The 27,434-nt window shown below is 43.2% G+C and overlaps 1 protein-coding gene across 1 annotated transcript in view; it reads left to right on the top strand.

Annotated features, from left to right (window-relative positions):
• The first annotated feature begins 1,448 nt into the window (after positions 1-1,448).
• GIPC2 (GIPC PDZ domain containing family member 2) overlaps positions 1,449-27,434 on the top strand; it is an 86,205-nt gene continuing 60,219 nt past the window's right edge. The window contains exon 1 of the mRNA XM_038541584.1: positions 1,449-1,721. Coding sequence (XP_038397512.1) covers positions 1,449-1,721 — 273 coding nt within the window. The remainder of the gene's footprint in view (positions 1,722-27,434) is intronic.

Here is a 27,434-nt window from a genome sequence, read left to right as displayed (position 1 = left end):
TCCCACTTTGAGGCTCCTGCTTCCCTTTGTGGTAGACTGAGCTGCAGATATAAATTTGGAGGTCAACAATATCTATGAAACCAAGAGAACAGATGTGGTCATTCAGGGAAAGCACGTAGAGTAAAAAAAGATGGCCAAGAAAAATAACAGCCTTAGAGCAAACAGTTCCTGGAAAGTAGCAGTTAGCAAGGAGCGTGAGAGGTAAGTCAAAACAGAGGCATGTTTTAAGAATAAGATGGTCAATGTGCAGTCAGATACTCTAAAAGGTCAAGTAAGATAAAGATTGAAAAGAGTTAATCATATCTGATGTTTAAGAAGTGATCAGAGTACAAGCAATTTCAGTGGCGTGTGGGGGCAAAGTCTGATCACCGGCAGTCTTAAGAGCTAAGGGGAAAGTGAGGAAAAGCAACCTAGCAGTCGAGATTATTTTTGCTTTGTTGTGAGGATGTAGCTAGCTCCAGGCTACTGCAAAGGTAGGCCTTGGAAACCGTGGAAAGGACTTGGGCTTCCGACCACCAGTGAGTGGCACAGGATGGAGAGCAGGACAGGACTTAGCAAGTAGCTTAGAAATAGAGATCCTAAGAGTTGTTCAATCACCATGTTGTACCTGACACATAACACTATACGTTAATTATACTGGAATTGGAAAAAAAAAAAAAGTTCGCAGAAGGGCGCAGAGATCAAGTGCAAGGGTCAAAAATATAAGGAAGAGATTTCTTAGGAGTTTGGAGACCAGAGGGGAGTGGAGTTACTCGGAGGGGCGGGGAATTGGGGGGAACTGACACCTGGCACAGAAGGGCTTCAATCTGCTCCGTAGGTTAAGGGGCAGGAGAGTCCCCGGCAGGGGCCCAGGTGGGCGCGGGTGGCGCGCAGGACTTGGGGAGAGCACTGAGCCTCCGGGGGCCAACAGTGCCCAGGGACGAAGTAAGCAGGGTCCCCGAGGCTTAGAGCGTTTGGCTGTGGCCTGAGCGCGCACCAGCCCCTTCCCCTTCCCCTTCCCCTTCCAACGGGGCCCTGCGCGCCGCGGGGAGGCCGAGCCCCGGGCCTCCCCTTGGATCCCGTCCCCAGGGCCCGGCCCCGGGGCGCCTTCCTCGGCGCGTGAAAAGCACCGGAGGGGCCGGGGTGCTTGGATTCGAAGACGTGTGGTTCGGCAGCTTCAGCATCTCAGGGCTCCGACGGAAATCGGGCCATTAAAAAAAAAAAAAAGTGGGGAGGGGAGCCCGGGAGCTGGAGGCTGGAACGGGCCCAGCCTCCCGCCCCGCCGCGCTCCCGGAGGCAGGTGGCCGCGGCGCTGCAGGTGCCGCTCCCGGGGGGGGGGGGGGGGGGGGCACCTCTCCATTGGCCGAGCGGCGGCTGTCACCTGCCCGAGCCCCGGCCCAGCGCAAAGTCCGCGGCGGCAGCGGCAGAGGCGGCGGCGGGCGCGCAGGTGGCCCCCTCGGCCCGGCGAGATGCCCCTGGGGCTGCGGCGGAGGCTGCGGGGCAATAAGCCCAAGGAGGCCGCCCGGCTCGTGAAGGTCGAGCCGGTGGGCGCGGGCGGCGGCGGCGGCCCCTCGGCCCCCCCCGCCCCCCCGGCGCCCCCGGCGCCCCCGGCCGCCCAGCGCAGGCTGGTCTTCCACACGCAGCTGGCCCACGGCAGCCCCACGGGCCGCGTGGAGGACTTCGCCAACATCCAGGAGCTCTACGCCAAGATCGCCGCCGTGTTCGACATCGCCGCCGCCGAGGTGAGCGCCAGGTGCGCCGCCCCAGCCCCGCGCGCCCCTCCCGCCCCTCCCCTCCCTCCCTGCTCTCCCCTCCGTGCCCGCGCCCCTTCCCCTTCTCTCCCCTCCCCTCCTCTCCCTCCCCTCCCCTCCTCTCCCCTCCCGCGCCCCCTCCCCTCACCCCCTCCCCTCCCTCCCCTCCTCTCTCTCCCCTCCTCTCCCTCCCCTCCCCTCCTCTCTCTCCCCTCCTCTCCCTTCCCCTCCCGGGGCCCCCTCCTCTCCCCTCCTCCCTTCCTCTCCCCTCCCCTCCTCCTCCCCCCCTCCCCTCCCTCCTCTCCTTCCCCTCCCCTTCTCTCCCCTCTCGCTCGTCTCCTCTCCCTCCCCTCCTCTCTCCTCCCCTCCCGGCACCCCCCCCCCGCGCCCCCTCCCCTCCCTCCCCTCCTCTCTCTCCCCTGCCTCCCCTCCCCTCCCTCCCCTACTCTCCCCCTCCCCCTCTCCTTTCCTCTCCCCTCCCCTCCTCTCTCCCTCCTCTCCTCTTCCTTCCCTCCTCTCCCCCTCCCTCCCCTCCCCCTCCTCTCTCTCCCCTGCCTCCCCTACTCTCCCCCTCCCCCTCTCCTTTCCTCTCCCCTCCCTCCCCTACTTTCCCCCTCCCCCTCTCCTTTCCTCTCCCCTCCCTCCCCTACTTTCCCCCTCCCCCTCTCCTTTCCTCTCCCCTCCCCTCCTCTCTCCCTCCCTCCCCTCCCCCCTCCTCTCCCTCCCCTGCCTCCCCTCCTCTCCCCTCCCCTCCCCTCCGGCTCGCGCCCCTCCGTTCCCGTGCCCCCTCCCCCCATGCGCACCCCTCCGTTCCCCTTCGCTTGGACGCGCGCCCCTTCGTGCCCGCGCCCCCTCCCCTCCCCTTCCTCCCCTTCCCTCCTCTCCCCTCCCGGCCCCCTCTTCCCGGCGCCCCCTCCCCTCCCCCCTCCTCTCTCTCCCCTGCCTCCCCTCCCCTCCCTCCCCTCCTCTCCCTCGTCTCCCCTCCCCTCCTTTCCCCTCCCTCCTCTCCCCTCCTCTCCCCTCCGTGCCCGCTCCCCCCCTCCCCCCCTCCTCCCCTCCCCTCCGGCGCGCCCCCCTCCTCTCCCACGGGCGGCGCTACCACGGGCCGAGGCGCAGGGGTGCTGGCGCGCGGAGCCCGCCCACGGCGCCCGGGGGGAGCGGGAGGCCTCGGGGGAGCGGAAGGCTGAGCCCGGGACCGGGAGCCGCGTTCCCTGGGCCTGTCCTCCGGGGAGCCGGGGGCGGCCTTTCTTCCTCCTGCACACGCGTGTGCCTTCCGGGCCGGAGCGCCTCCCGGGAGTGGGGACCCGGCGGGGCTCGTAGCAGCCGCCACTTCTCCTGGACTTTACTCTCCCTCCTCAGCGGGGGGGTGGGGGGTGGGGGGTGGGGGGCGAGCATCTCCGGGATTTAGGCCGGGATCGCGGAGTCCGAGTCCGTAGCCCCGCAGGTGGCTTGTCCGCGCCGAGCTCCAGCATCCCTTTGGTTGAGTTCCCGGGAAGTTGTCTACACCGCGGGGGCAGGACTAAGACTGGAGAGAGGTAGAGCTAGCACCGTGGGATTCGCTGACAAAACTTTCAGGGGGAAAATCGGCTCTGAGTTTTACCCCCTTTCCTGTCAAAAGGGGCTGAACTTCTCATTAGATTGGCTGCCTGCGTGCCTGCGCGGTGCGGTCTGGAAAGCGCTAGTTTTATGGCTGTTTATGGGGCTGCTCCATCTACGCTTTCCCCCGCGACCTGCCAGCCTAAGAGAAGTTGGCCCGAGGAAATATTTTGTCCACCTTTCAAGGAAAAGCAGGAGATGCTGCCCTGGACTGCGGGGAGGGCACAGAGCTGCCTTTGGGTTTCTGATCTTTAATGTTGTTTTTCAGGCCTGTTCAAGTAAAATTGAGGTCACGGCAAAATTCCAAGGGGAGATGAACGAGAGCCTGAAGCGTAACCTTTTGTTCTTTCAGGGTTCCCAGGCACTGAGGAGCAAAGCACAACCGCATTTTGTGAATTATTTATATTGACCTAGAGAAGTAACAATAATTCGCGTTCATATGGACGTTTAGATTCAAAAAGCACTTTCACAGGAATAACGTCCTTCCCTCTAGGAGAGGCAGGTGGCGTGTAGTTCATTGGGGACCTAAGGAAAGCATTTGGAGACGCTTAAGCCTGGATGGGAGTCCAGGTTCTACCCACTGGCTGTGGGGTCTTGAACAAGTTTAACTTCCCTCATTTTCAGACAAATATAAAACGGACAAGAAAGGGGGTGCCTGGCTGGCTCAGTTGGTAGAGCCTGTGACTCTTGATTTCAGGGTGGCGAGTTCGAGACCCATATTGGATGTGGGCATTCCATGAAAATACAAATCTTCAAGAAACAAACAAAACAAAACAAAACAAAAACGAACCCAGACGAGAACATCTACCTTGAAGGGTTGTGAAGACTGGAGTTCATATATAAACTTATCAGATTGCATGGTACATGGTCCTGCCTCACAAATTGTAACTTGTATTACTAATATCTAACAGTTAAGTGAGGAGCTGAGGCACAAAGGGATTGGGCCTTGGCCAAGGTCACATAACTAGCAAGAAAAAATCTGGGATGTTATTTAAACTTGGATCTTCTGGTTTCTAAGCTAAGGGAGTTTGTTAGCATACTTAACTGACAACTTGAAATGTTTCTCCTGTAACCAACGGCTCCAGATTTAGATGCTTTGCATTAATAGCTTTCCTCATTCTGAAGCCATGGCGTGTGGGACTTTATTCAATCCACTTAATTCCTGAAAAAATATTATTGATATCACTGCTTCAGAGAGGAAATGGGCTTTGAGGTTCACAAACTTTTCAAAATTACATAGTGAGTAGCAGAGCCTGGTTTAAACCCAGGTGTATTTGTTTATTTATTTATGTATTTTTTTGCTTTCCCTGACTCCAAATTCCATGAACTTCTATTTTGTATTGCTTCCCAAGTTTTCCAGGGTGTCTGTGATACCTTTGGCAGCCATTGTCAGTGTTTTCAGTTTCCAACACACTGAATTAGGAGATAGAAATTCCAAGATAACATAATCCTGCTGTATCAAGGTTCATGTATTTTTTATAACTCCAAACATATATATCTGTTTACTTATGCATATACCCAACATTAATGTGAGTTTTCTCTTTGGATTAAGAATAGTTGGGACTCCTGGGTGGCTCAGTGGTTGAGCGGCTGCCTTTAGCTCAGGTGGTGATCCCCGGGGTCCTGGGATCGAGTCTCGAATCGGGCTCCCCGCAGGGAGCCTGCTTCTCTCTCTGCCTGTGTCTCTGCATCTGTGTCTCTCATGAATAAATAAATAAAATCTTTAAAAAAATAGTTAAGTATATCCAGGATAAAGTATTGGTCATCATAGTAGAGTATGTCCTGAGTATCTCAGTAGTTAATTTTGAAACAAGTAACTTATTAAAATGCACTGTGGTGAGATCCCATTTCTAGTCTCACTCGCCCAGCAAAGGGAATTGTGAGCTGTCAGTGGGAGCAAAAGAAAAATCCCATCCTCTCCCTTAATAGGTTCAATAGATCGTTAGCTCAGAAGCCCTGCCTTTTTTTTTATAGAGAGGTGGCTATAAAGGTTATAAATAGCTCAGCATGAAGAGTTGAACTTCCTTTACTAAGGGGAGGGGGAGGGAAGGACTTGGCCTGACCTGATTTCAGGTGTGGCAGATTTAGTGGGAGCTCATAATATGCCCATGGCTGTGCTGGGCATGTAAGTCAGTCCATCTAGCGCGGTGTTCCAGCCTCACCGGAGCACTTAGGTAAGGGTTCTTTTCATTTTATAAAGCTAAGTGAGGCTCTGAGAAGTTAAGCAGCTTGCTCAGGGTCACTGAGCTGGAATTGGGCAGAGACAGGATTTGAATACAGGGTTCCTGGTTCCATGGCCATTACATAGCAGCTAAGAGGTTCTTGGTAACTGCATTCAAACTTCAAATACAAACCCAGAAAAACTTTTTTTTTTTTTAAACAGGGTCTTTTCAATGAAAGCCTCAGACCCCACCACAGAAATATTGCCTCAAAAAAATACTGTGGTTAAAAAAAAAAAAAAAAAGAAAGAAAAAAAAAGAAAAAATACTGTGGTGATTCTAATTTGGATTTCACGTATTTCAAGGTCCCTGAAGGAGGAAGCTAAGGAAACTATGAATCTAAGCTGTGAATCACTTTCAGGGTGCAGTCTGTGATCATTACCTTGAAACAGATGGCCAATTATGCAGAAATCTCTTTGAGCTGATATTTTTTTTCTAAACAGCTAAATGAGCAGTAAAAAGAAAAAAGTAAATCTTGCTTAAAAGAGCAGTTAACTTCTATAAATGCAGGGACACTTTTACAAAACGTTTAATACTATCTTTTAAAATATTCAGGTTATCTAAAGGAGTTGGTCGTTAAACTCTTGAGCTTTGGTCATAAAATTTGTTGAAGGGGCATTTTGAGTATTTGACCACTGTGATTGTTTGGCAGTAGTTTGTGGCATGACATGTTTTCTTTATTGTGTGGAAAGATTGTAGAAAAAGGTAATTCAAACACGCTTTTAAGGAAATCAATTTTGTAGTTACATACTTTACATGCCCAGGAACTGAAAGCTCAGTTTCTTTATAGATTTCAGAAATTATTTCCTTTGAGTTCGTTGCATTTGTTCATATGTATCTATATTTCTACCTGTCGATCTGTCTCTTTCTATAAAATACCAAATAGTTCATTGAATGAACGGGTCAAACAAATATAGTCTTTTCTTTCTCAGTACATAAAGCAGTCTAACAAAGCAGTGTTCTTGGGAAGATCAGATTTTAATTTTGAGAATTGTGATTTTAGTTTCAAGCTTTATATACAACATTTTATAAATAACAATTATGCTGTTACTTCTCTCAACAAACCTTCCCTTTTCACCTGCCCATTTCCTGCTGTTACCCTATTTCTCTTTTCTAGCAAATCTCCAAAGTTGCTGTCTCCAGTGAAACATATCCTGTATTTCCTCTATCTGATCGAAACTCTCTGATAGCTTGCCATCTCACTGACGGTAAAAGCCAAAATCTTATGATGAGCTACACGCCCTGTTACCTCTCTAACATCATTATTCTTTCTCCAGCCAGTCTGGCCTCCTAGCTTATTCCTTGAACTCTGGAGCCTTAGGGCTGTTGTCTTTACCAGAACCCCTTCCTGCAGAACATTGTTCCTTCTTCAAGTCTACTCAAATGTCACCACCTCAGTGAGGCTTGTACTGATCATCCCACTTAAAATTACCCTCTTCACTTAATTTTCCTCCGTAGCCTACTAACATCCTATGCATATTTAAATTATTTGTCTTTTTCCTCTCCCATGTAGTAGAATATAAGCTCTGCAAAGGCAAGGAGTTTGTCTTTTTGTTTACGAATATAGTCCCAAAGGGCCTAGAGCTGTACCTAAAACATAATTGGAACTCAAATAGTCATTGAATAAAAGAATCTTTTTTTTTTTAAGATTTTATTTATTCATGAGAGACAGAGACACAGGCAGAGGGAGAAGCAGGCTCCATGCAAGGAGCCCACTGTGGGACTCGATCCCAGGAATCCAGGATCATGCCCTGAGCCAAAGGCAGATGCTCAACTGCTGAGCCACCCAGGCGTCCCAAATAAAAGAATCTTCATATTAAATCCTATAGCTTTAGTATGCAGCTTTAGTACTGGTAATATCTTATGTAGATGTTAACTTTTCCTACTGCAGTGTGAAGAAAGACTAGCTTTTGATGGAGGTAGGAGTGAGGGGCATCACTCATACCTTGAAGGAGGTGGGGCAAAAGAGGGTGAAGTAGGACACTGGGAAGCTAAGATTTGTTTGTATGCAATTCTTGTGTCTCTAAGAATTCCAGAAATTATGAAGTTGGAGGTTCTGTTTAGAAGCAGAATTGCTTCCTAGCTGAATTTGTGTATGGGGAGCTGCCTTGTAAAGCTTCCCAGAAACTGCTTCCTTTTTTTTTTTTTTCAAGTTGCTGGCATCAGTGCTGAGCTCTTGTGAAAGTCAATATTCTGTATTTATGTGGCACTTCTGGAGAATATAAACTGCACTGCAGACTTTATCATTTCCTAGCAATGCAGATAACTGGCAAATGGAACTGTGTCTTTCTGTTTCACAAATGGGAAATCCAGGAAGACTAGAGCAAAATGATGTTCACTGACTGGCATATGGTCCTTCCTAGGAACAACAACAAATACATAAAATAAAGGAATTTGGGGATCCAGCGTGAGTTTTACCATTGAGTTGTGAAGACTATGAAGCAAGCCCAATAGAACTAAATAGAGTGTAAGAATGTGAAAAGCAGCCCCTGCCATCTGGGAGCTGGCTTGACAGTCACAGGTAGGCCTTGGCATTCTCCTTTTGGGCATAAATGATTTCACAGAACATCAAAATTGGTTAAGACTCTTCTGTAACTGATGGGTCAAGTCAGAAATAAGACTACTCTGGGAGCACCTGTCTGGCTCAGTTGGAAGAGCATGCAACTCTTGATCTCAGGGTTGTGAGTTTGAGCCCCACATTGGGTGTAGAGATTACTTAAGTAAAACTTAAATAAAATATTTTTAGAAGATTTTATTTATTTATTCATGAGAGACACACAGAGAGAGGCAGAGACACAAGCAGAGGGAGAAGCAGGCTCCATGCAGGAAGCCCGATGTGGGACTCGATCCTGGGTCTCCAGGATCCCGCCCTGGGCTGAAGGCGGTGCTCAACCGCTGAGCCACCTGGGCTGCCCTTAAAAACTTAAAAAACAAACAAACAAACAAACAAACAAACAAACAAAACTACTCTGTAATCCTGTCCAGACAGAAACCAAAACTTGAACATTGTTCAAACCACAAAAATGACCAGATGTCCCCCTGCCCCATCCCGTACCACATGACTAATACAAATGATTGCTGCTCCTTTAGTAATCATAGCTTTAGTTTTAATAACTTCTCCCACCTTAGAGATAGGTTTACTAAGATAGTCCTAAAATTGTCCCACCTCCTGATGGCACCCTATGCAGAACAAACCTGTATTTCCTTGCACCTGCTCCCAAATTCCCTAAAATGAACCCAAATCCTTTCTAGCCTCTTATTGAGACCCTTCTATGGTTCCCCATGGCATGCTGTCTCCTTTGATGCAAGGAACAAGCTTGAGGTGAGAAATCTTGGTGGTCTTTGCCTAGAAGGCATTGACAGTTGTTACTGCTGGATTATTACAATGCTGAGTCTAAAGAGGCACCCTGAATATGATTTTTCTGATCCTGCCCACCTTCTATTTTAATATTTTAATGGCCTAATTTTACCTATTAGAAACTTTCAGGGCTCCCAGTTACTTCCTTTCTTATTCCTTGTTGGCTACAATAACCATATCATTGGGTAGCTTTTTTTTTTTTTTTTAAGATTTTATTTATTTATTTACTCATGAGAGAGAGAGAGAGAGAGAGAGAGAGAGAGAGGCAGGCAGAGGTAGAAGCAGGCTCCCTGCAAGGAGCCCAGTGCGGGGCTTGATCTAGGATCCCGGAACCATGCCCTGGGCCAAAGGCAGACACTCAGCCACCCAGGCGTCCCTTGTCTGGGTAGCTTTTAAACAACACAAATTGATTGCTTACAGTTCTAGAGGCTGGTGCATGACACCTTCTGGTGAGGGCCCCCTTCCTGGTTCATTGCTGGCACTTTCTTGCTGTGTCCCCACATGGTGGGGAGGGGCTAGTCATCTTTCTGGAACCTCTGATAAGGAACTAATCCCATTCACAGGGTCTACCCTTAAAGTTTAAGCAACTTCCAAAGGCCTCAAGCAAAGGATTAATGCTGTCCCCTTTGGGGATTCAACATTTGATTTTGAAGGGGAAGCACAAGTATTCAGACAAAAGCACTTACAAATAACCTCCATCAGCTAAATGCCTCCTATTCCTTCCTCCCTATTGAGTCCTGTCCTGTGTCTACGGCTCCAGACTTCTCTCCTAACCATTTCCTCTCTACTCCAGAATACTTAACTGTTCATTTCTTGATGCCTTTTCTCAGCTGTTCTCTCTCTCTCTCTCTCTTTTTATTTATTTATTTATTTATTTATTTATTTATTTATTTATTTATTTATTTATTTATTTATTTATGCAGAGAGAGAGAGAGAGAGGCAGAGGGAGAAGCAGGCTGCATGCAGGGAACCTGACATGGGACTTGATCCCGGGTCTCCAGGATCAGGCCCTGGGCCGAAGGCAGCGCTGAACCACTGAGCCACCTGGGCTGCCTTCTCTCTTTTTTAAGTAGACTCAACACCTAGGGTGGAGTCCAACATGGGTTTTGAACTCATGACCCTGAGATCAAGAATCAGATGTTTAACTGACTTAGGCACCTAGGTACCCCATGCTGTTCTCATTTCTGATATCTCCTATTCAACTCTCCAGTCTCAACTGTCACTTCTCCAAGAAGTCTTCCTTGTGAGGAAATATAGTTGGTAGAGCATGCAACTCTTGATCTTAAGGTTGTGAGTTCAAACCCCATGTTGGGTGTAAAGCTTACTTAAAAAAATAAATGTGCTTTAAAAAGTCATAGGGAACTGAAAATAGTTGCGTAGTCTGGACATGCAACTATTGGAAGATAGTTACCATGCCCCTAATTAAAGAAGTCTTCAGAATACCTGTCATGCCCACAAAACTCTCCAACAGGACCCCTTAACTACCATTGACCTGCCTTTGTACCATGTGCCCTACAGGCTGGACCAGAGATGAGCCCCTAGTTCACAGATTCGCAGGTCCTGTCCCATCTGTTCTATATAGACTTGCCAGCATAGAGACTCACTTTCAGGGAGTCTGAATTTGAGACAGAATGGGGCACAATAAATAGGTAACAAAAACACAGAGATGAGGCAAAAGAACCCTAAAGGAGGGACTCCTGGGTGGCTCAGTGGTTGAGCATCTGCCTTTGGCTCAGGTCATGATCCTGGGGTCCTGGGATTGAGCACCACATTGGGCTCCCTGCAGGGAGCCTGCTTCTCCCTCTGCCTGGGCCTCTGCCTCTCTCTGTATGTCTCTCATGAATAAATAAAATATTTTTTAAAAAAGAATAAATAATAAGAACCCCAAAGGAGCAAACCCAAAGGCTGAGAGGCATTAATCAGTCAAGAAGAGAAGTAGGGAGAGAGAGTGGACATTACATCGAATCTAGACTAGGCAACCACTCTCCTAGCCTGCTCCTTCAGAGGTGAAGGCTGGTCCTTTGCCTTCACTCCCACCACTCCCATCCTGAGTGGACATGAAAGGGTCTCAGATGGCAGGCGATGGAGCCATTCAGATTACCTTAGGCAGTTTTTATGTATATATTTGTTTATATTAGGATATACAGGGAGGTGAAGAAGCTCAGGACAGTCTCTGCAGCTGGGTAGTCAGGTTCCATGGACAACTGTAGAATCATTCATGCTGTCCAGGTGAAAGCAGTAGCTTTAGACTTTGGTAAACCAAAAACAAGTCTGTCCTTCACCTTCCATTTCAGCCTGTCTCTCTCTCCCTACTTCTCTGCTGGCAAATGCGAGGTTTATGGGCATGACAAGTATTCTGAAGACCTTTCTTTCTTTTCTTTTCTTCTTTCTTTCTTTCTTTCTTTCTTTCTTTCTTTCTTTCTTTCTTTCTTTCTTTCTTCTTTCTTTCTCTTTCTTTCTTTCTTTCTTTCTTTCTTTCTTTCTTTCTTTCTTTCTTTCTTTCTTCTTTCGATTTTACTTATTTATTCATGATGAGAGAGAGAGAGAGAGAGAGAGGCAGAGACACAGGCAGAGGGAGAAGCAGGCTCCATGCAGGGAGCCCGACGTGGGACTCGATCCCAGGACCCCAGGATCAGGCCCTGGGCTGAAGGCAGGTGCTAAACCGCTGAGCCACCCAGGGATCCCCTGAAGACTTCGTTAATTAGCAGCATCGTAGCTATCTTCCATGGCATGTCCAGACTATGCAACTATTTTCAGTTCCCTATGACTTTTTAAAGCACATATATTTTTAAAGTAAGCTTTACACCCAACATGGGGTTTGAACTCACAACCCTGAGATCAAGAGTTGCATGCTTTACCAACTAAGCCAGCCAGGTGCCCCCCTGCCTAACACCTGCCACCCCCACCCCCCCATATTTATGCATTGTTCTTCCCTGTACCTGAGAGTCTTTCCCCTTCTTTCTCTCTGTTAACTGTGTTAAAAGATAAACTGAGGCATGTTAAAAATCTTGAGTTTATTTGAGCAGAATCGATTGGAATTGAGTAGTGTCAAACCAGAAGTGATTAGGAGTGTTCCACAGACAGGAGCTAGAGGCAAGGTTTTATAGGGGAGATGTGGAAACAAAGCAAAGCAAATTTTTATTTGCCTTTTTTTAGGAAAGCCTAGTTCACTGTTTGCGATTGTTTATCTGTAGATTTTTGTATTCTTAACCCTGAGGCATTTTTTCAGTTTAGATTTTGGTTTGCTTATGTAAGGCTGCTGAGGTATTAGAACCACGTCAGGCTAAGAGCCTCCTTGTTTAATTAAAGAACTTTTAATCACACTCAGGAATCAACAACCCAGAGCTTCCCCCCATCTGCACCCTCACAAGGTTCCCTACCTCTCCTCTGAGCTTCCATAAGTCTTAGACTGAATGATAACTGTTCATTTCCTGCCTATCCTTTCCGTAAGATTGAGAGCTGCTCTAGGCAGGTACTAGTAGTTAGTATGCAGCACATTTTTTTCTTTTTCATTTTTTAACTTTTTGTTGTGGAAAACTTAAATACATGCAAAAGAAAATAGTGTGATACCTCCCAGGCGCCTAGCTTCAACAATAATCAATGCTTGTCAATAATTTTTAAATCCCCATTTAAAAACTTTTAAATTAAATATAGAGCAAAAGACAAGGCACATAAAACGAAAGTACAATTTCATGGATACATTGAACATCCTTGTAACCACACTCATGTCAGAAGATAGTCCTTGTCAGCCAACCCAGAACCTTCAAAATATCTCTTTCCATCTGTCTCCCATAAGTCACCACTATCCTGACTTACTATAATTAAACCCTAAAAAAAAAAAAAAAAAAAAAAAAGTTTTAGCCCCCAAATGTGCTTTCCTAAACACCATAATCTGATTTTGGCTGCTTTTAAATGTCTTTTGAGTCGTTTTTAATGTCTGTTTTTTTTTCCCCTTTCCAATGTATTTGTTGAAGAAGCCAGATAATTTATTCTGTATAGTTTTTCTATGTGTATTTTGCTAATTGCATCCCTGTTGTGTAGCTTATCATCCCGTCATTGTATGTCTTGTAAATTGATAGTTGTATCTTTAAGGCTTAAGTAGATGAGGTTTGATTCCCAGTGTCTCCTCCCTCCTCCACTCCAATCAAAAGTTTAGTTAAAATTTTTACTGCTTGAACTAATAGAATCCACATGGAAAATAGGTAAATTTTTACCTTTTGGAATGGTTTCAGGATTCTTCCTGGGATAGAATCTAGCCCATTTTGAAAAGCCCCTTCTGTGTTCTGTTTCTGTTATCTATACAGCTCTATAGCCATATAGAATATGGCTCTATGAATATATGGCTAGAACTATTTGGGGACCCTTTATCCCAGATAAATCCTGCTAGCCATACACTTGGCAGAGCTAGATGGACTCCTTCCTACATTGGAATGCTAGCAAGAATTTTAATTCTTCAAAGGAAACTGTTGGGGAGAGACTTCTTCCTGCTGTGTGAATAGAGAACCAAGTATGGGAAAAGATTGATGCTCTTTAATGAGAGGTGTTTATCATGTAAAAATGTATATTTTTTATCATTTGTACATGTTATGAATTTATAGCAAGAAATTAATTATAATAGTTTTAAAATGGAAGACTTACATATTAGGCCTGTTCAATCTCATTAGAAGACTTTTTTTTTTTTTAAGATTTTATTTATTTATTAATGAGAGACATACAAAGAGAGAGGCAGAGACACAGGCAGAGGGAGAAGCAGGGTCCACACAGGGAGCCCGATGTGGTACTCGATCCCGGGTCTCCAGGATCAGACTCTGGGCTGAAGGCGGCGCTAAACTGCTGAGCCACTGGGCCACCCAAGACTTTTTGATTATTGACTTTACCAGTCACTGCTCCAAATCTTGAGATACTTAAATGAGCACAAGCAGATCATAATCTTTGCCTTTTTGGAGCTATATTCTTGTCCTCCTGCCTATGAGATGGATAGGTCATTCTTGACTCCTCCATCCTATCCGTGAGATGGATAGGTCATTGACTCATTCTTGAGTCAATGACCAATACCAGCCAGATTGAGTACATTGGGCATTTGTTGGACTATTCTCTGAGCTCTTACAAAGTAGGGTTCTTTTTTACATATTTCTTGCATTTTAAGAAAAAAGGACCTAGAAGCTTTGTTAACAGGATGAAAATACAAGCATATATATATACTTTTATCTGGACAACCCTCTGTGAGGTTGTCATCCTTTGTGTCTATACTCTTAAAGTTTCTGTCTAGAAGCATTGACTAACAATATAGCTCAGTGTTTGAGGGTGCCACTTATTATCTGTGAGACTTTGGGTAACTTACTGGCTGCTCTTTTTCTTATCTGTAAAATAGGGTTGATAGTAGCCACCATAAAAGACTGCAAAGTATAAGTGAAATAATTTATGTAAACGTATATATCAATACCAGGTATTTATCAAATGTTTTTTATAATTCTGAAGTTGTGTGGGGCTTTATTGTATTCCAACTTTTTAACCTGTTTACCTATCAACTAAACAACCCATGCCTGACAACTTTTAACCAATTTTTGCAGAAGGAGTCTACTTACCTGAGCACTTACTATGAGTCCAGTATTGTGCTTGACTTTGGGAACATAAAGGTGAAAAATACATAGCCCCTTCCTCCAGTTGAGTTCAGTTCAAAGATAACAAACTTATCTAGTATCTGGTTAAACTAGAATTTTCTAAAAATGTGTTCCAACAAATATTAATCTCTTGAAGTAATATAGAAAATGCCTTCAGTTGTCAGATAACTTTGGGACATGTATAATCATAATTACACGTTAAAGGCTCTAAGAAGTCCACTAAAAATTTAAAAAGCTTGATGTTTTTCCTTCTCTACATTTATTTGACTGTGCAACACTTCCCCCACCCCTTTCCCTCTACAGTGTACTCATTAGGCCAATATTCTAAAGTACATACTTAAAAAAATTACATTTTTTTAAATAAAAAAGCTATTCATCAGTTTTTGTATTTAGTGGTAGAAAGGTTCTCTATGATGATAATCTAGTTAATGCTTATCTTTTATTTCATTCTGAACAACTCAGGCACCACTTTCATCGTCTTCTGCTGACCTTTTTGCTGTTCTGTTCACTTTGCTATTCAACTTTGGAGAAGTCTTTCATCTCATTGGGCTTCAGTTTCTTCATATGTAATATGGGCTGGGTAGACTAGAGCAGTGGTTCCCAAACCTGGTTGCATCCCAGAATCACTTGGCACCCTTTTAAAAGAACCACCTCTATGGATTTGGGCTAGGGCCTAAATATTGTGATTTTTTTTTTTTTTTTTTTTTTGAGTTGCTGGTATCCCTGGGCAGCTGGCCTGCCATCTGTTATTGGTAGATAGGTATTTGGGAACCACTGGGTTAAATGAGATCCAAAGTACTTTTCAGCTTGAATGTTTCTCCACAGCGTGTGTACTCAATTAAAAATAGGAGTGTCATCTTTATGTACAAGGTATTAAAATACACACAAAGGTTACTAAATGCCCATCTCCTGGAGGTAACAATGTATAGGTGTGGTGGTAACAAGGCCAACTAGGGCAAACAGACGTGTGCTGATAATACAAGGTGGAGAATGAAGATACCAAATATACAGATGGGGATAAGGTAGGCAGAGATCAAAGAAAGGTGAGATGGAATCTGGCTAGAAAAGTTATGGCAGGGTCCCCAGAGTATTGAGTTATGTATACGTTTCCTACTCAGTGTGTATACCTAGCATATAATTTTGGATTCCTTAAATGCAAAACTCTAGCTACATAGCAAAGTACAGTAATGAAGCTAAAAATAAGACGCCAAACAGAGGCTTTTAAAATTTTATTATTTTTTATTTTTATTTTTTACACTTCTAAAATGCTAAACAGAACAGCAAATGTTCTGTCTGCTTTGCAAGTGGTTGGACTATAGAAATCCTTGAAATTGTAGGGACACTGGTCTATTTAAATGATCATTTAGAGATCATTTCCTTCTCGTTAAAGAAATTCTGGACAGAGAGCACAAGACAGAAACACTAATAGTGCCACCTCTCAAATAAATAAAAAAGTGTTTTGAACTCAGTTTTGGAAAACAGGATTCCATGTATATGATTCAGTAAGGTGCAGTAATATAAACTTGAAATAAAATTTTAGACGTCAGGGTGTATTTTCTGCTTTTGTGACACCAAATATGTTGCTTGGAAATTTGGGATGGTGGTATCACACAAGTTCTTTTTTTTTAATTTTTATTTATTTATTCATGAGAGACACAGCAAGAGAGAGAGGCAGAGACACAGGCAGAGGGAGAGGCGGACTCCTGCAGGGAGCCCAATGTGGGACTCGATTTCAGGACCCTGGGATCACACCCTGAGCCAAAGGTAGATGCTCAACTGCTGAGCCACCCAGGCACCCCCCAGACTTCTTTTGTATTTGCCTCAAAACTGTTTGGATAACTGATAGTAATAGATCATACGAACTGATAACTAATACAACATATCTAGTCTCTTGACTTCCTCTTAGTGTTATTAATTACACCCTACCTCTCAGGTCATCCTCTTCCCATCCACCTGTTGGCTCTCAGTTAAGAGTATCCATAAGGTTTGACCAAAGGAAAGTGGTCTCTTTTGTTTCATTCTAGTAGACTGAATCTACTAGCAGAAATTATTCTCTGTAAAGCAGAAGTCCATGGTGCAGCTACATAGTAAATGATATTATTTAAAACCACTTTTTAGAGATCCCTGGCTGCCTCAACCAGTGGAGCCTGCAACTTCTCATGTCATGGTTGTGGGCTTGAGCCCCAAACTGGGTGTAGAGATTACTTAAAAAAAAAATCTTAAAATAAAACTGATTTTTAATTTAATTGAAAAATAATAGATGCACATGATAAAAAATTAGGAAAAAAAAAGTGGGTCACTCTGAACCACCATTCCTTAACCTTTCTTCAGAAGCGTCTGTTGTGGTCACTTTCTTGACCATCCTTCCAGAAAAATACGGTATGAATTTTTTAAGTCTGTATGTGTGAAAGTACATGCACATCTCTGAGTTATAAACATCTCCTTTCACTTTTTTTTTTTTTTTTTTTGGGAGAGCACATATGTGTGTACCTGTGTGGTCAGGGGAGGGGAAGAGAGGATCTTTATTTTTATTTTTATTTTATTTTTTTTTTAATTAATTAATTTATTTATGATAGTCACACACAGAGAGAGAGAGAGGCAGAGACACAGGCAGAGGGAGAACCAGGCTCCATGCACCGGGAGCCCGACGTGGGATTTGATCCCGGGTCTCCAGGATCACGCCCCGGGCCAAAGGCAGGCGCCAAACTGCTGCGCCACCCAGGGATCCCTATTTTTATTTTTATTTTTAAGATTTTATTCATGAGAGACACAGAGAGAGAGGCAGAGACACAGGCTGAAGGAGAAGCAGGCTTCTTGTAGGGAGCCTGATGTGGGACTCGATCCCAGGACCCCGGGGTCACGCCCTGAGCCAGAGGCAGATGCCCAACCACTGAGCCACCCAGGTGCCCTGGAAGAGAGGATCTTAAGCAGGCTCCACGCACAGTGCAGGGCTCGATCTCACAACCCTGAGATCATGACCTAGGCGGAAATCAAGAGTTCGACGCTTAACTGACTGAGCCACACAGGTGCCCCCAAATCATAGAATTACTATTTATTAAAAAAAAATTTGTTTTAAAGTAGATTCTATGCTGGGCATAGAGCCCAATGTAGGGCTTGGACTCACAACTATGAGATCAAGACCTGAGTTGAGATCAAGAGTCTAATGCTTGGGGCGCCTGGTTCACTGGGTCAGTTAAGCATCTGCCTTTGGCTTGGGTCATGATTGGGGGGGGGGTGCTGGGATCAAGATGAGCATTGGGCTCCCTCTCCTCTGCTGCACCTGCCTGTGCTGTCTTGCACTCTCAGTCTGTCAAATACATAATAATCATAAAGTCTTTTAAAAAAGTCTGATGCTTAGCTGACTGAGCTCCCTAGAGGCCCCCTCCCCTTTCACTTTTAAGCTACTATATATCTGTTCTCTACAGCTGGTGTAGCAGAAGCAAAGATGTGACATAAGAAAGGTTCAGAGGGTCCTTCTTGCCAGGAGAGCTGATATTGTGTCTTTAATGGTGATGAGTCAAGTTTTAAATAACTTCTAAGAAGTCTGTGTGTCTTTTGAAAGGTTTCCTGTGTGTTCTTTGCTTCCCCGTGTCTCCTTATGAGAAATGCCCATCACCTGAGGTGACTAAAGTTGTTCCTTCAAACTACTTATTAAAATAGAAGTGAATAAATACCGTTGGGCTAGTTTCTTGCTGAGTTAGACAACAGAGGAAGACAACCGAGGTGGGATGACTGTCACTGCTTCTCTGGATTGGGATCTAAAAGAACTGGCCTGGGATGCCTGGGTGGCTCAGTGGTTGAGCATCTGCCTTTGGCTTAGGGCATGATCCCGGGGTCCTGGAATCGAGTCCCGCATCGGGGTCCTCGCAGGGAGCCTGCTTCTCCCTCTGCCTGTGTCTCTGCCTCTCTCTGTGTGTGTCTCTCATGAATAGATCAGATCTTAAAAACAAAAAACAAAAAACAAAAAACTGGCCTTCCTCGCACATCTTAGGAACCCCAGCCCTAAAACAAAACAAAACCAAAACCCCCAGCCCTGCTGTTTTGGGTGCACAGAGTATTCTGAGGTTTTGATGCTTAAAAGGCAGACTAGGAAGTTGAAGCTTGGGCATGATTAACAGCAAGGAGGTCTTGTGGTTACTATAGATACGTGAAAGGTAAGAAGGGACTTAGACCTTATCAGTAATAGAATATTTGTTTTTAGAAACTTATGGCCATCCATAAATTGTGGTTAAGAGGATTAAGAACTCAAGCATTTAGAAACTTTTTGCTATTCTATTAAAAAAAAAAAATCTGGGGATCCCTGGGTGGCTCAGTGGTTTAGCGCCTGCCTTCGGCCCAGGGCGTGAGCCTGGAGTCCTGGGATCGAGTCCCACATCGGGCTCCCTGCATGGAGCCTGCTTCTTCCTCTGCCTCTCTCTCTCTCTGTGTATCTCTCATGAATAAATAAATAAAATCTTAAAAAAAAAAATCTCCCTGCAGTTCAAGCACATATATAGGAACAGTTTCAATTCTTCTTTTCCTTCTCTTCCTCTTCTCTCTTCCCCTCCTCCTCCTCCTTCCACTACTATTATTTTTATTATTATTTTATTAAGTAAACTCTCTCCCCAGCATGCGGCTTGAACTCATGACCCATGAGATCAAGTCCTTGCTCTACTGACTGAGCCAGCCAGGCACCCCTCATTTTTTCTTCAATGGATAAAATCCAGGATGGTCCTGTAGATCCTCCATCTGTAAAAGTCACAGATTCTTAAATTGCAGTGTTAACTTTATGTGGCCTTAAAGGGATACACAGTAACAGGGTTGAGGAAATGATAAATCTGTATCTATTTTTGAAACAATTCACATATCCACATAGGACACTAATAATAGTAGCAGTTTCTGTGATTGGCATTAACACTGTATCCTTCACGATTCAGGGCCAGGATCTTAACCTCTTGCAGCTTCTCACATTCGATACTCTGCTTCTCTCTGTGTCTCTCATGAATAGATCAAATCTTAAAAAAAAAAAAAAAAAAGGAAAAAAGAAAAAAGAACTGTCCTTCTTTGCTCATCTTAGAAACCCCAGCTCCGGGTGTGGTTAGGTGTTAGGTGCTGGTCATGATTTCTGTTACTCCCATTCTTCTGTTTTCTTTATACTTCCCCCTTCCTCTCTTAATTTTCCTGTCTTTATGTGGAGGTGAGTGGGGAAAGGGAAAGGTATCTTGAACTAAGAGGAAGGGAACTGTTGTTGAATATCTACCCTTACCACTTAACCCACACCATCTTCTCTGAAACCACAGTTCCTACCCAAAGCCCCAGAAATGACTACGGTCTATTGATGGGGCAACTGGCGCTCAGAGCAAAAGTAAATTATTCAAGTCATGCAGTCTAAAGGGAGGTGTTTGACCTTAGGTTTGTCTGGCCTCAAAGCCCATACATTTTCCTTTACACAAGTGGTTCCTAGGCTTATTGGGCTCAAAGTAACAGCATGTTTATTATACTGAAATAAACATTTAACTATATACATAATTGAAAAAAATATTCCTTAAGTCTAATATTGTTTTTTATTTATAGAGAGTGCATGGGTACACGCTGGGGGGGGGGGGGAGGGACTGAGGGAGAGAGAGAATCTCCAGCAGACTCCCCGCTGAGCATGGAGCCCCTTGGAGGGCTTGATCTTATGACCTTGAGATCATGACCTGAGCCGAAATCAAGAATCAGACGCTTAATTGACTGAGCCACACAGATGCCCCTTAACTCTAATATTAGAAACAAGTATGGATTTTAAAATGGGAAAAGTATCTTAGATGACCTAATGACACAGTTAGGTGGTTGTACCTACTTGTAGTGAATAAGTTTAGATTTAAAGAATAAGACCATATTCAACTGAATGTTGTTGGCTTGTAAAGAAATAAGAGATAAATAATATTTGTAGATGTTTATAGAATTACTATAACAACAATAGCAGATTGATATTTGAATTTTCTTTTATTAAAAAAATATTTATTGGGATCCCTGGGTGGTGCAGCGGTTTGGCGCCTGCCTTTGGCCCAGGGCGCGATTCTGGAGACCCGGGATCGAATCCCACGTCGGGCTCCCGGTGCATGGAGCCTGCTTCTCCCTCTGCCTGTGTCTCTGCCTCTCTCTCTCTCTGTATGACTATCATAAATAAACAAAAATAAATTAAAAAAATATTTATTCATGAAAGACACAGAGAGAGGCAGAGACACAGGCAGAGGGAGAAGCAGGCTCCATGCAGGGAGCCCGATGTGGGACTCGATCCCGGGACTCTGGGATCATGCCCTGAGCCAAAGACAGATGCTAAACCTCTGAGCCACCCAGACATCCCAATATTTGAACTTTCAACATAAAACATAACCTGAATAGTTATTCTCATGAGTGGCTTGATTTTTTAAAATGGTAAACCATTGTTGGTAATTGCTCTGCATAGACAGGCAAGTCTTTTCCTTGATTTACATGGTAATCACAACCCAGGAAATTGATAACCAAAAATACTTTATAACACAGCTAGGGTTTAGGCTTACATAAATCCTTTTGTTTTCCTCTTCCCAGTGTGAATATCTGGTAGGACATTTGAAAATCATATGGTATGCCACACAGTCCTTCACTGAGCTGGGCTTCTGTGTTAGAGTTCATACAATATCCCTACATCGTCCCCTGTCTCCCAAATGCCAGTGGTGTCACACAGTCATTCTAACAATCAGAAAAGCCTCCACAAAATTTCATTTTTTTTCATTAGAGGCCAACCCCCCACGCCCCAACGTAGCTTTATAAACCAGTTGCTTGAAATTAAGTACTTGCTCTACACTGTAAAGTTTGGTAGTAAAGGAAAGCAAGAAGGGAAAGCAAGAAGCAGAAAGACCTTATATATTCAATTTTAGGATTAATCTTATGGGATTGTAATTAAACAGAGTGGAGCATATCATTAATTTGTTAAATTTGTGATGTTTTAGACTTTTATAATATCTCAAAGTAACACATGTTGCTGTGGCTATTTGACAGGTTCACAGCGTCCTATGACAGGTGGGGAGTCAGGGTGGCATGATAGAAAGGCTTTCAGGTCAGTTTGCTGTGGGGAGTGGGATTTCAGGGAGAGTGGCATGCCCTGTGTTTCAATCCTAGAGATACCACCTTCTAGCCCATTTTTTTTTTTCTCACTGGGAAAACATACAAATGATATTTGCTTTATGGAATTTATTGTAAGAATTGAATGAAATAGCATGTTCAGTATCTAGAATAATGATTCAATAAATGTTAGTTCCCTTCTTTCTTTTCCTTGAACAAGATGCTTTTTTTTTTGTTTTTTCAACTCTGGATACTTTTTTTTTTTTTTTTTTGCATTTTCCCCCTTTATTTTTCTCTTCTAGATCTGTACAGTTTTCATTCTCCTACCCTTGGCCAAATCCCCCCCACATAAGGAAAACACATTTAAAAGTGTATCCCTATATGTGATCCTCAAACTAAGTTATCTCAGTGTGGAATTCTGTGTTATAGTAACTAATCTAGACCTTTTCAATGAGGGTTTCTTCAGTAAAGTTTAGTATAAACCTAATAAACGATTTAAATAAACAAAATTGAAGATCTCAGCTAAACTTGAGAAATAGGGTAGCCCCAGTGGTGCAGCAGTTTAGCACCGCCTATGGCCTGGGGTGTGATCCTGGAGACCTGGGATCGAGTCCCACATTGGCTCCCTGCATGGAGCCTGCTTCTCCCTCTGCCTATGTCTCTGCCTCTCTCTCTCTCTCTGTGTCTCTCATGAATAAATAAATAAAATCTTAAAAAAAATAAAATAAACTTGAGAAATATTAAATATACCAATTTATTCAGAATTGCTTTGCATTGTACTTGTCAATGTTTATTTCTCATGTGCCAAAAATAACTCATTAATAAAATCCATATTTCTTTGTGGCCCGTTTCTAGACATAGAGAATACCTGCGACAGAATTTGTCTCCGCATATAATTATATTTTACTCTCTTCTCTCATTGAACATGCAGAGCTCATTTTCAACTCTCCCCACACTCAAGTCTCCTAGGATCTAAATTGTGCTTAAGTCCTAGACACTGATACTTGCTTCCAAGAAGCTTTTGGGGAAATTACTTAAATGTTGAAAGATAGAGGAAGAACTCTACTACTGTTTTACCTCAACGTCCAAATTTATGTTTTTCCTTTTATCTCATGCTGTCTTTAGCCATGCCATTCTGAAATGGAAATATGCTTATTTGATCAGCTTAGTAGAAGGCGTATTATAAATAGATGGCTGTATAATTTATACCCCAAATCCAGACACTTCAGAGAGTGACAGGGATGGTGTTAAGAACTACCCTAGTGGGGTGGTGGAATGATGGGATGGTGGGAGGGTGCCTGGCTGGCACAGTTGGTAGAGCATAAGATTCTTGATCATAGGGTTGTGAGTTCAAGCCCTACATTGGGCAGGCAGCCTACTCAAAAAACAAAACTCTGGGACAACGGTGGTAAACTGGAATCTGGAGTCGGCCTAACTGTAACCAAATTGCCTCCTAAAAAAAAAAAAAGAAGAAGAAGAAGAAAAATATGTGAGAAAGTTTCATACATTTACCAATTAAACACCAACAAAATACAATCTGGTTTCCTGGGCAGTAAGGACGTTTTTGAATTATAGCCATTTGGGGAGGGGGTGGGGAGAGGATAGTGTGGTTACAAAAATAGAAGCAGATAGTGAGGACGCAGCATCAGCACCAGGCCTGGAGCCAGGAGATGCTGGTACTGCTCGTCCTGGCTCTGGCGTGGTGACACATTCCTGGGAGTCGAGGACGGAACCCTGTGGTAGCCTGCCAGCTTCTTCGGGAAGCCTCCTGACCCTGCTGGGTTCTCCCCTTTAACTGTTCTGCTTGCTCCAGTCCCAGGGGTTTTATAGGCAGGAATGGCAGTAATGTTGGCCAGCGGGGTGGGGGGAAGATGCTCCGTAGAGCCAGGGGTGCAGGAACTAGTCGTCAGCCACTGCAAGCAGAGGGGAGAGTCCTCCAGCCAGGGTTGTGCCTAAGTGTCTCTGAGCCTGTGACATAATTCTGGTCTTGGCAGCTCCTTTCCGCCTCTTCCCAGTCTCTGTTCTTGGGGCTCTCTATTTCTGGGGTGGGAGATGGTTCAGAATTAAGCAACCTGAGCCTAGAACAGTCTATACACACACACACACACACACACACACACGCACTCACACTCCAAATTCAGGGCTGCCCTTACTTGTGTCACACTGGCCCTACCCATAGGAGTTTTTGTTTTTTTCTTTCGATGTTTCTGAAATGTTGCAACGAACAATCTAAGTGTCTGAGGTGGTCCCTGAGTTTGCCTTGCCCTCCTCCTTTGCGGCCTCTCATCTAGGGAACCCTGCAGCACATTTTCTTCTGTCACCACTCACTTTATCACCTTGTACATTTTCCTGCCTTTTCAGGTGCCCTAGTTTAGAATAAAGATCAGTTTCAACCTTTTTCTGTCAAGATGTTTATAGTTCCTCAAATGGCCCACTTTTTTCATGAAGTGCTCATCTCTTTCAGAATTTCTGTTCTAGAAAATAGTAAAGAATAGACCACCTTCCCCTGTCCCTCCCACTTGACTCCTCAGTGGCTCATGATGCTTGCTTTCCATGATCCATTTGGGTGGTTTTTGTTTTTTAGTATTTTTTTTAAGTAATATGCACCCAATGTAGGGCTCACGCTCACAACCCCAAGACCAAGTGTTGGATGCTCTACCAACAGAACCAGCCAGGTGCCCCTATTTGGATGGTTTTTAAATACCACATGCTTGTACCCATTTCATCGTCAGGCTTTTGTCTGCTGCCTGGGCTGATATGATGAGCACATTTAAACATTTTTATTAGGGGCCCTTTTAGGATATAATGGCCATCTTTTATACATTGTATTTGTGTATTTGGTAAACTAGAAATTTGAATCCTAAATCTCTCCGTTAATATAATTTATAAAATTTCACAAGCCACCCTACTACCTTGTTCTTAGATGTAAAATGTCTCCTTGTTATAGTTTCTTTGTCTTTTTATGTTCTTTTCCATTTTGGGTGTCAAATAAGAGGAGGCTTTAAAGAAGATAAGTAGGTTTAGAAAGCTGGAAAATTTGAGACAGCACCTGACCAGGGGAATCGCAGTGATTTATGATGTCTTTAAAGTTGGCACGTAACCGTGCAGCATTATTAGACTAGGATAAAGTTCTGACTGGAAGAATATTGTGGAAAAGGATGATATATATAGCTATACACATTTGATTTATCTTACTCGGCTTAGTGTTTCTGTAATGTCCACAAAGGCAAGACTGAAACCGTCCCTATCCTTTTAACCTTATGTTTCAAGAATTGCTTTGAGAATTCTGACGTTCTCGGACACTTAGTTGCTTTGCTTAGCTTTCATTAGCAATAGAAAATGTTCTCTTGGTTACTGTGGGAAGTCATTTGGTAGATTAACAAATCTAAATCTGCCCCCCCCCTTTTTTGGATGAAATTATTTTTGTCCTATTATTTTGCTCACTAAAAAAGTGGTTGTACTGAAGAAGGAAGAGTACAAAGGATGATTCACCTTTTATTTAAGACTGGCCACTGCTGACCCAGGGCAGCTAATTTAGACGTGAATCATTTATAGAAAGTTCTACACAGTTCGAGGCAGGGCTTTGTACAATATCCTCATGAAGGTCTAAATAGAACATACAGTATCAGGTTTCTAAATATCTGTCTTGTTGCCAGTTTTATCTTTTGCAAGTGAAACTTGTTTCTAGATGACTGTAGTTGTTGATAAGGTGAAGGTAGGGGCACTATATATATATATATATAAATATATAATGTATATTTTAAAAACAAATCTTAAAAATTTAGTACACGTATTATGCTGGGAAAATAATTGGCTTGAGATTTTAAGTGACTTTATAATACAAAGAAACAAATGCACTAGTCAGTTTCAAGATTTTTTTAACTGGAAGAAATAATTTTAAAATTGTAGTAAATCACTATAATTTTATAATAAAAGTAAATCAAACAATGTGTTAGTATTTTGATATTTACTAATCATCTAATACATTTGATTTTTTTTTTTTAAATATTTTTTTTTTTTTATTTTTTTTAATTTTTATTTATTTATGAATTTGATTTTTAAAGTCCACTTACAAATAGCTCCCTTTTGCAATCTATTTTAACTCCTTTTAGGAAGTGAGTGGTTTATTAGATAAACAGTATTATTTGACTCTGTGTAGAGCAAAAACTGTGTAGTTTCTGCCTTTGTTTTTTATTTTTTAATGTATTTTTATTTAATTTTATTTTTTAATTTTTTTTCTTTGTTTTAAATTCAAAGCTGAATTTATGTTTACATCACAGTTATAGCATCATGGGTTAGAAAAAGTCCAGAAGTTTGAATTCTTGTTTTGTCATTCATAAGCTTATGTGATCTTAGATAAATCATTAATGGGTCTGAGCTGGTTTTCTCCTCTCCGCACAGGGTGTAGTGATTGATGCCTGCCCTCATGACCTGACTCACAAGGATTAGTTGAACTAATGCCTTAGGAAGTGATCAGTAACTTATGTGTGTCTCTCTCTGCAGATATTAGATGTTAAGAGAAGTAACATTGTAGGGAAAAGAACTTGGACATCCAGAGTTGGAATCTTATTTGCACCAAATACTACTACTTAGAGCGGGCTCTAAGCCCGTTCTTTCTTTCTTTCTTTCTTTCTTTCTTTCTTTCTTTCTTTTCTTTCTTTCTTTCTTTCTTTCTTTCTTTCTTTCTTTCTTTCTTTCTTTCTTTCTTTCTTTCTTTCTTTCTTTTTTTCTTTCTTTTCTTTCTTTTCTTTCTTTTCTTTCTTTCTTCTTTCCTCTTTTGAGATGTAATATATATATTGCTAGTTTCAGGTTACAGTATAATGATTCAATATTTGTATATATTAAGAAATGATCACCACAATATCCCGTTAACATCAACCAACACAGTTATAATTTCTTGTGATGAGAACTTATAAGATCTTTCTTAGCAACTTTCAAATATACAATACAGTATTAACTATAGTTGTCATACTGTACATCGCCTCCCCAGGACTTGTTTATTTTATAACTGGAAGTTTGTAGGTTTGACTACCTTCACCTATTTTGCCTACCCTGTCCGTGTGCCCCCCCCTTCCTCCCTGCTGGCAGCCACCAATCTATTCTGTATCTTTGAGGTTTGTTTTTTTAGATTCTACATATAAGTGAGTATTTGACTTTCTTGGTCAGATTTATTTCACTTAGTATAATGCTCCCAAGGTCCATCCATATTGTTGCAAATGGTGCCATTTGTAAGTCTTTATTTTTTAATCTGTTATAAAAAAAGTGTGTGTGGGGGTAATGGTGGTGCTAATATAACACCTCTCACCTAGAATTACTGTAGGCAATAAAGGAAGTAATTTGTGAAAGCACCTGATGTACATCATGTTTCTTGGACCTGTAATTTTGATTTTATTTTTCCATTCTTTCAGACTTCTCAGTTGCTTCACTTTCCCACTACTTTCCTGGAAGTGGGAGCCAGTATTCAAACTGTGTACAGCTGAGAGGGATGAGCAGGTGCTCCAGTTTATGACTATAATTGAAGAATTATTTGAGTTTTAGAAGTTATTTGGTACAATATATTTACCACATATTTTTTGGGAACCATGTAGCATAAGAAACTCAGGGCTTTTAAAAAGTTGTTAATTTTTAGTAGGCTCTGTGCCTAAGATGGGGCTTGAACTCACAACTCTGAGATCAAGAGTCATGCTCTACTGACTGAGCCAGCCTGGTACCCCAGAAGGGTAATGAGTAACAGCTTTGTCACTGGCTTGGCTAGAGCTACTCCCTTCTGTTCAGACACTTAGGGCAAGTGGGTAACCTACCATGCCCCTCATAATTATTTTTTTCCCCTCATAATTATTTTGTT

The sequence above is a fragment of the Canis lupus genome, chromosome 6, assembly GCF_011100685.1.
Source record: "Canis lupus familiaris isolate Mischka breed German Shepherd chromosome 6, alternate assembly UU_Cfam_GSD_1.0, whole genome shotgun sequence".
Taxonomy (NCBI): Eukaryota; Metazoa; Chordata; class Mammalia; order Carnivora; family Canidae; genus Canis; species Canis lupus.
This window is presented reverse-complemented; position numbering and strand designations above follow the sequence as displayed.